This window comes from Phaethon aethereus (assembly GCF_964289735.1).
Source record: "Phaethon aethereus genome assembly, chromosome: Z".
NCBI lineage: Eukaryota > Metazoa > Chordata > Aves > Phaethontiformes > Phaethontidae > Phaethon > Phaethon aethereus.
In genome coordinates this window covers 78,903,933-78,917,746 of record NC_138577.1, presented here as the reverse complement: position 1 = coordinate 78,917,746, position 13,814 = coordinate 78,903,933, and the positions used below count along the sequence as shown (strand labels likewise).

Here is a 13,814-nt window from a genome sequence, read left to right as displayed (position 1 = left end):
TGACGGCAAGCTGTTTGAGAATGCAACTGCATTATGAATAGCTCAGTGATCTCTTAACAAGGATGAATTACATTTATTCACTCTGGCTGAAGATGTTTCCTGTGTTTTTGAAAATCTGTATGCTGAAAGAGCCATTAGTACGAAATATTTTGTCTTTATATGTCAGAATAAGTAGTGTAATCTATGTCAAACATCCTTACAAGAAGAATGTGATTTAGATGACATAGTGACATTCATTGTCTGCAAAGGAGACAGAACAAATACATAAGGCTGAGGAGATGTGTAATCCTGCTTACTTCTCTGACTTGCAATTATCTCCATTTAGACAGCTGCAAGGAAAAAATGCACAGGGAACTTCCAAGTGTCTCTGGATGAATTCAATTACTTTGACCATCACAACTGCTTTCTTATCACAAAGAAGTGAAATGGAATCAAATACTGATACAGAAGATGCCTTCTGAGTAGTGAGATTTAAGGCTATTAGGGACAAAGGAAACATTGCAATTACAAACTAGGTCCTTTAAGTTTGACAGTGAAAAGATTAGAAACCTCATCCTATCCAGAACAGAAAACCTATGTGGATATTATCCTGTATTTTCATTAGACAAGATTTTTGTATGAAATAAGCTAAATTTTCCTAAGCTGTAAGGATCAGCATGTTGGGACACTGATCTGTCTTACCCTCCTGAATCTTTAATTGTCTTTCTAAATAAATCAGCTCAGGGCTCAGGCAGGTGACCTCAGAGCAGAAATGATCTGTGACTTGTTTCAGTGCCTGATTCAAACGTGGGTCCAGATCATGAAGACTGTTGGGAGTCTGTTGTGAACTGAAAAAAAGACTTAACAATTTCACTAAAAGTTAAGTTGAACCTTAGATTACCGTTTTCTGATTACAAAGAGAGTGAAGTACTGGAACAGGTATCTTGGGAATGCTGTGAATTCTACATCACTGTCACTGTAACGAGCAGGTTAGACAAGTATGTCAGGAATCATTTATGTAGAGCTGATCTTGCCATAGAGCAGAAAAACAGAATAGATGACCTCTCAACATACTTTTGATGCTTATTTCGTATGACTATGCTTTGAATTTAGATATGCTAACGACATGTATGTAAAGTAGCCTTTATGTGTAGTTTAATTATTTGGTACTGCAGTATGTCTTAAACAGCAACTAATCAGCTGTTTAAGACATATTAGACTGCATCAAAACAAGGAGGTTTGTTCCTGTCTAGGTCCTGTATTTTTTTCGACTGATACACTTCCATGTTACTTTCTTTGCAGAATGTTTATATTACATTTTTTAACTTGTTCTCTTTATAAACATAATGATGTATTTCTTCAGGCTTGCTGCCAAAAATATTTTCCTGTTTGCTGTGTGAGGTGTTTTTTATAAAGAGTTACTCACACTAGTTCTTATGAAAGGAATGGTAGAAATTGCAGTGATTAGTGGGTCTGCAACTTGGTGGGTTGCTAGGAGAGGAAAAAAGTAATTTCCAAATAGTTTTTAATAAGTTGTGTGGAACAATTCCTCTCAGAATCATTCCTTATCGTGATAAGCTACTTAACACCACTGAGAATGCATGCCTCCAATTTCAGTAATTTAAGATAGAAATATGCAGTACTGACATCTGTAGTGTGTTATCCCAAAAGCAGGGTTGCTTGTGATGTAACTGGCCACTGCTGAGCTTCATGTCCCGGTCAAGATGAGTAAGGGTAGCAGAAGCTGGTTAAAAATGTATACATGCTTAAGTAGGCAGAATGGTAATTAAAAAACACTGGAACAGACCAACTTACATAAGCAAAAGTAAATCAATAAAGATGATAGTTTTCTGAAATTGTGTTTTCTTTCCACTGAAATCAGGCATGGGTTGTTTGGTCTTTGTCGTTGTAACACAGCAGACACAGCAGTAAAAGATCAGGTTATGTCACTTAAATGCACTCATGATGGAGGACTTGACTATGTTAAAGGGCATTACTGTAAAGCCAACACAACACATGAGCAAAACATCTTCAGGGAGCTCATGAGAGCATATCAAAGGGGCCTCGATCTACCTTTGTGTTGGGCTCCCCCCGTTCAGCTCCTTGGCACTCCTCTATTTTAGTTGTGGTAACTGGGCAACTGCATTTATAGATAAATACAAGTTTATACAGCTTTCTAAAACTCAGGCTCGCAGACCTGAATGAGGACCGTGAGCTTTAGAGGATTACCATTCGTCTACACCAGAAAACTCTTCAGGCAGTGCTGCTGGTATAAAAACAAAGTTTGGGGATTCACCTGCACTGCACCAAGGCCTACAATGAAAAACGTTACTTAATTTCAAGTACCAAGGGCTGGTGGTGTACAATTACACAATTTTCATACATTTGTAGAAACTACGTGCCAAGTTGGGGCAAGCTTGCAGACGGCTCCAGGAGAGCTGTCGAGCAGCTCCCACTCGTGCATATCGGGACACAGGCCTCGGCCCCCTTCCACCTGCAGAGGCGTGACTTCCCAGTCGCCTTTCCCCCCTTCCCAGGAATCCTAAGTAATCCTTCCGTCCGCATCTCGTCGCCGCCATGGGGTGAGGGCCGGCCGCCACAGACAGCGGCCGCCCTTATCAGCTCTGCCACCCGCCTGGCCGGGGCAGAGGCGTCGTCCCGGGGAAGGAAAGGGGTTGTGCCAGGGAAGAGAGAGAGAGCAAAAAAGAAAAAAAAGGGAAGAGAGCAGAGGGTGTTGCGGCCGAGGGCTCTTCGGGAGGAAGGGAGGAAAGGGGCCCCGCTGAGGGTAAAGCGGGGGGCCCCAGGCGCGCGGCGGCGATAAGGGCCGCCCGCGGGTGCCCCCGCCCCGCCGGGGGGCAGGCGCTAGGGGCAGCGCGACGCCCTCCGCCCGCGGCCTTTCGCCCTCCCCCCGCGCTCCCCTCCCGCCCTCCACCCCGCGGGGGGGATGTGGAGGCACCGCGTCCGCGCAGTACACAGGGGCGCAGAGGCGGCGACGGGCACATGAGGCCGGGGGGCAGCTGGGCCCTGGGGCCGTTGCTGCCCCTGCTGCTGGCGCTGCTGCCGTGCGCGGGGCGGCGGCGGGGTAAGTGCGGGCCCTCCGCGGGCCCCCGGCCCCGCTCCGCTCGCTCTGGGCCGCGGCGGGGCGTCGGGCCGTGAGGGCGGCGCCCCTCGGCCGACGCAGGGAAGGCGCGAAAGGCACGGAGGCCGAGGGAGGAGGGGAGCGGCGGCGGTCGGACTGCACCTGGAGGTGCCCCGCCGCGACGTCGAGGGCCGGGCGGTGGTGGCGGAGGCCAGGCTCCGGTGGGCGAGGGGCGGCAGCAGCCCGCGGGGCACCGCGTTTTGCAGCGGCTGGAGCGTGTGTTCGGCCCCCGGCGAGGGCTGTGGCGGCCGCGGCCTCGTGTGCCTGCCGGGCGAGAGGGCCGGGCCTGGCGGGAGTCACGCCTGAGGGGGCGCGCGGGGGACTGCGGCCATGAGGCGGCTCGGGTGCCGGAGCGAAAACCGCGTGTTGCTGGGGAGAAATAAGGTCTGAAGTTTCATCTGTAGTAGTAAGGGCCCGGGAGGAAGCGTTTTTTATCAACCATAGCGGCAATCTGAGGAGGACACTCCCGTGCCTTATGAGAAGATTGAGATATCGTGAGAAAGTTCTTACCGTGGCTGTTTTTAAACTTAATTTTCTGATCTATATTGGGTACCATTACGTGCTGACAGTTTTTGTTTTCAGTTCTTACTAGGAACACACGCACGCACACAAGTATATAAAAGCACTGAGAATTAGGAATATGAATCTCTCTATCCACGAGTCGTAAGGCACTCAGAAATGCACCGTGAGTAAAATTGAAACACTGTGCATGTGGAAGGGCAGTTTTATCACACTGATAAACGTGGAGTGTAAAAAAAGTTGGCTAGAGTGTTCAGCTGCCTTCCTCTACCAGTTATGGTTATGTATTTAGACACTGTGTAAAGGCAGGCAAAATTTTGTCAAAGCTGGTATGTACCCAGTAAGGTTTGTATTCTGTAATAGCCACACCATCCTTATCGACCTTAGCTGTCTTAGAAGATTCCATAAAATTCCATGTAAAAGATTCCATATTGCTATATCCAGTATCATGAGACAACATTGACTTGTGCAGTGTTAGTTACTACTTTAAAAATGTAAAAATGGTGTGAGCATATACATGCTTTGTCTACATTCAAGCCATCCATTCTGAGGTTTGTCATTTGGAAAGCCAGTGCATGTGTGACAATAGCAAAAAGACTTTACAAAAAGCGGAGAGATACGCACATAATGCACTAGAAGTATGAATACAAGTAAGGGAATCAGTTCATATTTTATACTAGTTTCATGTATATTTATAGCCCCGTCAAATGACAGTATATTAGGTTGTGTGTCATATGCTGCTAAACCACTTCTAAAGTAAATTCACTTCTAAAATGACTTTGCTGCAAGGAGGAAAATGACTTATAGTACTCTCAGCTTCATTTTTATGAATAGCATTTATACCATATACATGTTGATGATACAAGATATAAATAGCCCAAATGTGTGTGTAAGTAATAGAAACGGAATGATAGAATAAATGATGAAACAGAAATTAAGACAAAAGGGAAAGAAAATTAATATGGAGAAAAGATTAATAATGCTGGATAGAGCTATATATTAAATGTGTTGTAAGCCTTACTAACTGATGAAAAGCTGTTTTGCTTGTCAAAGAATAGATGCATGGAGAAAACTGTTCAGTGTAGTTATTTTGTTTAATCCTTTCTGTTTATTTTCTTTGGTTTCTGAATACTATTGCTGTGGGTTTTCCTGCAGGTTTGCAAATGAGGTGAGAAGAATTAGGATTTTATTCCATGTGCTTTAAACTGGATTTTATGTCCACTTTAAATTCTGTGCCAGTTACCCATGCTGGACCACCTTTATGGTCCTTTTAAAAAAAAAAAAAGTAATTTTGTCTTTTTGTTCTTAAAGCAGTTGTGAACAGATCAGTTTCAGATGTCTGTGCAACTTGCCACATTCATGCTACGTGTCATCAAAGTGAAGGGAAAAGTGTCTGCATCTGTAACTATGGATTTGTAGGAAATGGAAGAACCCATTGTCAAGGTAGGCTGCCTGTTGGCAAAATGGCAAGAAACTGTGCATATTCCTGAAATGTTCTTTCTTGAATAATATTACTGAATTCTTCAAAACACAGTAGAAGCTTTGTAATTCCCTAGCAGAATTTTCAAAACGTAGAATATGTATGGATTGTTTTTCTTTTTTTTTTTTCTTTTCCCCAATGGCTAGTCATGAGCTGTACTTGTACTTGATGTAAATATTGTTTTGTACTTAGCTGCTTAACTGTTTTATTCAGTTTCTGCTATAGAGTGAAGGATTTAAATTAATTTTGTCTTAGAAAATGTAGGGGTTTATCAAACATTTACTTTTAAAATAGAATGTATTGGAGTGGTTTACTTAACATATTTTATCCCAGCTTCATGAAAAAAAATCAAATATGGTGGGCTTCGCTTTATTATTCTTTCCAACCTATGTGTCATTGAGCTGAAAACTAGACAATAAAGCTGACAATTAAAATTAGCGCATTTTTGCTGATTTTTCCAGTTATCTCAGAGTAGTGGGTAACTAAAAATTAATTTCATAAGTTGAAGGTCTGTTTTTGATAACAGCATGCATATATACACAGATTTCTTAAGTGCAAATGTGTGTTACATGAGAAGTGTTTGTTCAGCATTGTTTTATTACTCTAGTTGATAGTGTCCTTAAATGCTATCTCATACATGACAAATCAATACGTGAACCAAAGAGTGATGTCAAATGCTGCGTCTGAGTGTATTTAAGCAGCTTACCACTGCTTAAAGGGGAAGGTCCTCCACCTCTGATATCTTTCACTCCATCTCGTTCCCCTTCCTTCCCAAACACTGGCACCTGCTGGGCCCTGCACAGAGTTCCATTACCTCATTATTGTGGGAGAAGACAAGCTGCATATTTTACCATGTTAATTCTCTGCCAGTTGGGTAAGATCAGCACAAGCTCCATCAAGTGCTGCAGCCAGCGCATGCTGTAAGGAAGAGCAGAAGTGGAGAGCAGGGCGCTCTGGTTTCAGCAGCCCTTAGATCAACTCAGGCTGTGTCATGAAGCTTTATTCATAGTTGCATCCAGGGACAACAACCTCTGTTGGTCTAAGTACTCCAGTTTACTAGCGGTGTTTACATCCCAAATAACTTATAAAGAAAAACAGTAAGGGAAAGTCTGGTTACACAGTAATGAGCGAGGAGGGAAAGATACTCTACTTTTCTTAATATCTGATGTGTTTTAAATGTGCTGACAGATAAAGATGAATGCCAGATTGGTGCCAGCAAGATCTGTGGAAATCATACACTGTGCCATAATACACATGGAAGTTTTTACTGTGTTTGCCTTGATGGATATCGAGCCTCCAACAACAACAAGACATTTATTCCCAATGATGGCACAAACTGTACAGGTAGACATCATAAAGAATCTTGAGCACCAGGAATCCAGAATTTAATTTGCTATTGCATGAATCTTCTTTTCCTGTCACTTTAGAGCTTACTTTCTAAGTCTGTATTAGAGCACGACTGTTGGGGATGCAAACACTTATTTGACATCTAGGTTCTAATAGCTATGAATTAGATCCATTTTGCATTCTTTGCTATGTTACAAATCATTCCTTCACAGTCACATTCAAGCAATAATCTTTAGAAGAAGAATCTAGATAAAGTAAGATGATGCATGTCTTTCCCCTAGGATGCCTTATTTGTCTTTAGTGTAGAATATTAGCCAGTTCCTTGTTACAGTAATGAACTGTTGTAACTGATTAAGGTATTTGCAGATAAGGGATTTTTCTGATACTGTTGTAGTAGGAGATAATGCTGGGAACAATTTGTCAGGTAAAAAAAGAAACAATTGTAAACATAGCTAGCTACAAAATTGTGAGTCTTCTTCTTAGAGATGCTTGAACACCAGGCAATAATCAGCTCCTTTGTTTCCCCGAAGAGCCATCAGAAACTATGTAGAACGCTTCATGGCGTGCTGTATTTGTTTTACGCTTGGGTCCTACATTAATTAATTTTAAAAAAACTATTGTGAAGTGCATATGTTTTTCTCTGAATTTTTAGACATAGATGAATGTGAGGAGTCTGGTCTGTGTGGTCGCAATGCAAGATGCGTGAATACTGAAGGAAGCTACAAGTGTTACTGCAACGATGGTTATAAATTAGAAAATGGAGAGAGTTCTTTTCATCCAGATGGGAACATGGTTTCATGCAAAGGTGAGAGTCTTTGGATGCTGTTTTGGCTAGGAGATAAAATCAGACCTTACATTACATAGTAGTACCTGCTCTGATCTGTCCTTTTAAGTCTGCAGGGCAGAAGCCCTCTCCGTGGACTTTGCCTGCTGTATGATTTTTACCTTCTTGGGGTTAGTTTGTTCCAGTGATTTCTGGATGGTAGAGTCGACACCAGATATGATTTCTACACGCTCTCAGCAGTAGTTCAGGTGTGCAGGGTCAGAGAAGCTTAATAATGCCATGGAGGTGATGTAGTTATTTTCTGAACAGGTAGGAAGTGTGGTATAATCCACTTGCTTATATAATCACACTGCATGAAGGGGATGGCAAGAGAGGATAAATAGCTTGTGAGAGAGGTCAGGTGAATGAAACAGTTCTAGGGGAGATGAATAATAACACAATAGTTTACCTATTTATTACATACTGTGCCACCTGCATAAATGAACTGTTCTCTTTATCTCGCCATAAAAAAAAAAATCAAGTTGAAACCATTCCTCCTTTCCTATCTAGCGTAGGTTTTCACAGATGCAAAATGCTAGCAGTGTAAGCTGTAACTGTCAGAGTCTGTGGTGAACGCAGGCATCCCATGTGAAAAAAACTGCCTTGATTATATCCAGCTCTGATTTCTGAGTTATTGTAGGAACTGTCAGTAAAGCTCACTGCCTGTAGTTCATCCAGTTTTTCCAACTGGAGCGCTCTGCTTCATTTTGCAAGAATTGCTGATAACCCTGCTAATCCCATTGACTTCCCCCTCTACATGCTGTGTTAAAGTGGTGTGTCTGTACTGGCTGTGTTGCTTGTGGAGTTGGACAAGGGAGTCCTGTCAAGCAGCTGTGCTTGAAGGAATGTAGCTTTTGTATGCAGGCTCGTTCAGTTAGACGGAGGAGTTACGGGGAAGACCATTTCATTTCAGCCTGTCCGTAGTGCTTCACCTTTCCCAGGCACAGGGAAATAAAGCTGTGCTTTAGGGCCTGAAATTGTCCTCTCGTATTGCAGGATCGTTCAGCCATTGCTGTAGCGAGACTGGCACATGCAAAGCACCATCATGTTGCAGTGTCTCCTCTTTGGTGTTGCGAATGGCTCCAGCTGTATGTTAGTAAAGGTGTAGCTCAATACCTGGATCACTGTGTTCCTCCAGCTGTGGCCAGTACAGCTCTTCAGCTCTAATCATCTACTCTTTGGCGACCCCTCAGATTCATCACATTGGGTGTATTTCGTGATGTCACCATCCAGTCCAGCTCATTTTAAAGTGGTTGCGAGTTGTCATTTTTTATACCGCGAGATCTTCTAATTCAATCTCTTTGCAGAAGTTGCATGTGGTTCCCCTCCTGAAATGAAGCATGGCTACATTGTGGGCAACTACAGCTTGCTACCAGGAAGTGCGGTTCATTATGAATGTAAAGAAGGATTTTATAGCAACGAGGGAAAGTTCTCATATTGCACTGCAAATGAAACTTGGGAACCTGCCACTTTAAGTTGTAAAGGTGAAAAGAATTTTAAATCTTTCTTAAATTCTTTGTTAGAGGGTGTTTATGCATGGGGAAGTATGTTTGTGAAAGACAGTAGACTGTTTCCTCAATCCGAACGATAATTTTTCAAGATCTGGCTATCTGCCATTAAAAAAAAGAAAAAAAAAAAAAGGACAGGTTATAAAATTATGACACTTCTTCTTGTTACTGTAATGACGTTTTCAGTGCTAGTCCTTGCATTTTTTCAGATACTGCAATGTGTCCTGCCTGTGAACCAAGGCCTAGAAAACAACGACATTTCTGTAGCATTTCGTGGGAAAGGCCACTGAGTTGGAAGGCATCGGTGACCTCTCATGAAAAGAACATTTTTTTCTGACAGCTTGTGAAGTTTTTTCCAAAGGTTGACTGTAAATGCAAAAGAGAGGCATCATACCACCGCTCATCTCTTGATAGCTTTCATGGTTTTAAGAGCATTTGTGCATGAGCAAACGCTTTCACATCTCTGAAGTGTTAAGTTTCCTGTGACCATCTTTAAAACTTCCACTTGCTTTGGTGTTCTGATTGCCCATTCTGATGAAATATTACTGCTTACGAATGCAGGATTTTGTGTTCTTGTGAGTAGTTAGAAAGTCTCTATATTACTTAAATGGCACTTGAAGTACTAGCTAACAGAAGCTACACTGCGTATAAAAATTCTACAGGGGAGGATTGTCATCCTGAAAATTATGACTTAGTGAGAAGAGTTTCTTCTCTCGAAATACAACAGACCTCTTGGTTTCTAATTCTTTCTCATGGCTTTTTTTTCTTTTTCCTCTGACAGTGGATAGAAATGTCATGTTTGTACGTGTGTCTATGGGAAGTGAATACTGGGAAAAGTGAAATATCAAATATCACTAGAAAATGCATAATTTCATACTAAGTTACTGGCATAAAAAATAAAACAATTGAAATAACATTTTTCCCCAAAATAAACAAAGGGCAATGAATTTGAAAACAAAAAGGAAGTGCCCAAAGTCTTAAGAGGTCCCTAAAGAAAAATTGTGGAATGCGCTCCTTGTGAATTGTTGGTACATTCGTTTTTTATTAATATTTTTCAATGATTATTTTTTTTCATGTGATTTTTTAATTTCTACAATCAAACAATAGGTCAGGTAAGAGTTTCTGAGCATCTCTCTCCTGGTTAATTGAAATAAAATATATCAAACACCAAGAAACAGCCCATGAGACTGAAATAACAAACGTATTTCCCCTTTGTATTGCAGGCTCTTTTCCTGGATTTCAGTTAGATCTTCTCTTTTTGTAAAACCAGCAAGTCTGAATTCTTTTATTTAATGTTAGTAAAAGCACCTTTAAATAATCCTTTAAGCTCAGAGAGATTCCCTGATAAGTCTTGATTGCTAATTTAAGAATTTCTCTTGGCCAGGTAATGTCTTCTTTTTGTCTTTTGTCATCCATGGTAATTTAGGAGTTCATTTTATATAGTCATGATGAAACTGGCCACTGAAGGTAGGACAGACTTGGTAAGATGTGTGACCTAACATCAGGGTACTGTAAGTGGAGTAGATCCCCTTTTTTTTTAATTTACATATAAGTACATGGATGTAATTTGTCTTTGAAGAGTATAGCTTCCCTTGGATATTAAAAAAAGAATTGTCATCTTGAGATGAAAAGTCTCAATGGGAAGATGTGATACATGTGAAGAGGTGTAGCTAAACTGTTGAATTGCGATTATTGTGTCATGCTAACATGAAAGCCTTTTAGATAGTTGCTTACCTTAGAAAATGAACATCATATCAAACAGATTGCTTTTTTGTGCTACCTGACTTCTTTGTTTCATGCATTTGTAAATGGCAACTGAGCATGTTTGTGAATAGAGCAATTATTACAATGCATTTTGAACACCATGTAAACTCTTGCTCTAAGAGGAAGCTTTTGTACTGTGTGTTGTAACCTTTTTTATGGTTTTGCATTTCTCTGGTCCTTGTCCATTTCCTAAAGGCAGTTTCCGCTTGTCTGCCTCCCTCTGACCATTGCTCACTGCAAATGGTATAAAACCAGCTTGCCACCTGTAATCAGGTTTGTAAAAGAGGAGAACCTTAAAATTAAAAAAAAAACCAACAGGACATTTTCTATATACTAGCAGCTAGGTTGAGGAAGGAGTCACAGATTTAGCATGCCATTCTGAGAGAAAGGCAGAGAGAAGTCATTTTATTTGGAAGCAGCTCTGGCGTACCTACAGCACTCTTGGTCCCAGTGGAGTTGTCACAGAGGACACGAGGGGGTGTTGGATTACCACAGGAGAAGAAATAATGAAAGAAATACTCATGGGAGTGCAGCCATCATTATTTCTGCTGCTTGGCTAACAAGTTCATTGTCTTTCTTTCTCTCCCTAGGTGTGGATTGTGGGATTCCACCTTCTGTGTTAAATGCACATCCAGCATATATAAGTGGGACCACATACGGAAGTGAAGTTACTTACAGTTGTGTTCATGGTTACTTCATTGCGAGCGGCAACCAGACTGCAGTCTGCAATGCCAAAGGACAGTGGGATGGTACTGATTTGGTGTGCAAAGGTAAATCACATCTGCCTTCAGATTTATTTAGCATAGATGCTCTTTCGACCTCCATAATAAATAGGAGTCATCAAAAAGAGAAATCCTCTTCAGGCATTCAGTTTATACAGTTTTCTGGTATATGAAGTTTAGTCACAAACCAAAAGCCGTGTATTAACAGGGTTTTTTTGTCTGTGTTGCTAATGAGTTGCAATTAATTGTTAAAAGTTAACATTCTAAGGACAAAATCCCAATGCATGACAGGCATTAGGATTTGCATGAGGTGAAAATTCAGCCTAAATTGCTGCCATTTTTCTAGCTCTATCTACTCTGTGATCAAAGCCACTACTCAGAAATTGAACCACCTTTAGCAATTAATGTCCCCTCAAAATTCCCGTATTCAGACAGTTTCCAGTTGTAAATTACGATTGCTCAAGCCTGCTATTGTTTGACGTGAGTCATAAATCCCTTTTATTACTATGATTTGGAAGATTATAGCCTAACAAGTTCCTTGATAAGATGAAACACAAAGGTACATTTTAAAAAAAGTATTTTGCCCAACAAAATCTCTGGTGTATTGTTACTCTGAGCTCATATTATTAATTAATATGACCTCAGTGTAATTACAGTCTTCAGTCAGTTTTTACTTTGGCACAACTTCACTTTTCCATTCACTGGATGATTAATATCTTTTCAGCTTGATCCAGCAGGATTGAGTCTTCTGTTCATTGCAATCATATATAGTAATTTTTTGAACGTGCTGTGTCTGTTACAACCACTCTCTACTTTTAGAATCTTCTTTAATATTCTTATTCTGGGTCACCAGTCTAAATAGAAGGTTCATTATGTTACACAGAAATGTACTTCTGAATTTCTGCTTTTCAAACTGATTACAGGATGGCTGTGGGCAGATAGCTGGAGTTAAGCAGCAGTAGTTTTTGTATCTCATCACATATTGTCTTTCTAGAAGTTAAGCATATTGTTTGCATGTGCATTAGTTATTCTAAAGCTTGTTCTGATGATTTATAATAGATACATACATTCATACACATTGGGATATGAAAAGGAAGGTAATCATGATGGTTGATATATTCCCCATTGCAATACACAGGTTTACTTTTCCTTTAAAGGTTGCACAGCTTACGATTCTATGCACTTTCTTTTTTCATCTTTGTTTTCCTTTTTCGAGTAGAATTTCAGAACCACTTAAGATTATTTATTGAACAGTTTTAAAAGCACTTGTTTTCTGCATATAAGCTTTAGTGTAGTTTATTTAAGATTTTAATTCTTACATTGCTTTCTTCTTAAAAATGAAGTAATGCAGAATCTTCTATTGGGGTATAACATTCATTGTGGATGTGAAAGGGAATTTTTACGCTGAATATCCTTCCATTGATTTGATGTTTACTCTTTATTCCTTTTTGTTCCCTGATTCTATTATAAACCCCCTCAAAACAACTGAGCAAGTAAGTTTGTAAGTGCATTACCCTCTAAAATCATCTTTACAGTGGTCTGAATAATCCATCAAATTTTCCCCCAGAAGTGCTCCCTTCCTGCTTGTCTGTAGCAGCTTCTCCTTTTTTCAAAGCTTGAACTAAATACACTGGCAAAGGAACATAACCTTCTTGATTGCTGTTTTTCCATGTCACTCCTTGAACCATGTGGTGTTCTTCAGATCTGTTGTTACTAATGATAGGTAAAATAAGGGAATAAATAGAATGTGGGGGTAAGAGTGTGTTGTGGGAAGATAGATCCGCTTGCAAAAATTTGCTTAGAGATAGTTGTTCTCCATTTCTAAACAGGACACTTTTATTGTTCATCTTGAAGGATAAATGCCCCACCCTGCTAGAAAGCCTCCAGTCACAAAATTCTGGGTTTTAAATGGCGGGTCTGACTTGTAGAAATCACTAGGAAGTGAAAAAAAGTGAAGTGTTACTTGCTGGGACAATTTGTCTCTCTTCCTTAAACACTTTGATATGCCTTGCCTGTTTTCATTTTCAGGTTTTGTTACCCTGTTTTTTCTGTTTCAGAAATAGACTGTGGCAAACCTTTGCTGATTCCACACACAGAAATGATCTGGCACAACTCTACCACTCTACGGAGCAGAGTGTACTATCAGTGTAAAGAAGGATATTATTTTAATGGAGACAGGAATTTTTCAGAATGCACAATAGATCAGTCATGGGAGAATATTACATACATATGCAAAGGTAAATATTGTTGTAGGAAGTTGCTGTGGGGTGTCCTATTTAAGTAGTTTCTTGTTCCTCTTCTGAAGGTAGGAACAGGAGGAAGGATGAAGGCAAGAAATCCCTTTCTAATTTATGATGCAGGGAACATGGTGATACTTTTGGATGGAAAGGTCGCAGAAGAGAATGTTAGCCGTGCAGTAATTTCTAGTAGATGCTACAGATCTTTCTGTAGCTGTCTTGCTTTTTATTTTAACCAGAAAGGAACTAACGCAACTGGAGTTTCATTGCTGCACTGGGAACCTTCAGCTTTAAAA

At 40.6% G+C, this 13,814-nt stretch overlaps 1 protein-coding gene across 1 annotated transcript in view; it reads left to right on the top strand.

Moving 5' to 3' along the window:
• Positions 1-2,653: 2,653 nt before the first annotated feature.
• SUSD1 (sushi domain containing 1) overlaps positions 2,654-13,814 on the top strand; it is a gene marked incomplete at its 3' end in the record, with an annotated part of 46,365 nt that continues 35,204 nt past the window's right edge. Inside the window, exons 1-7 of the mRNA XM_082013060.1 lie at positions 2,654-3,061; positions 4,949-5,080; positions 6,306-6,461; positions 7,117-7,269; positions 8,595-8,771; positions 11,150-11,329; positions 13,339-13,518. Of these exons, the coding sequence (XP_081869186.1) occupies positions 2,980-3,061; positions 4,949-5,080; positions 6,306-6,461; positions 7,117-7,269; positions 8,595-8,771; positions 11,150-11,329; positions 13,339-13,518 (1,060 nt within the window). The 5' untranslated portion in view covers positions 2,654-2,979. The remainder of the gene's footprint in view (positions 3,062-4,948; positions 5,081-6,305; positions 6,462-7,116; positions 7,270-8,594; positions 8,772-11,149; positions 11,330-13,338; positions 13,519-13,814) is intronic.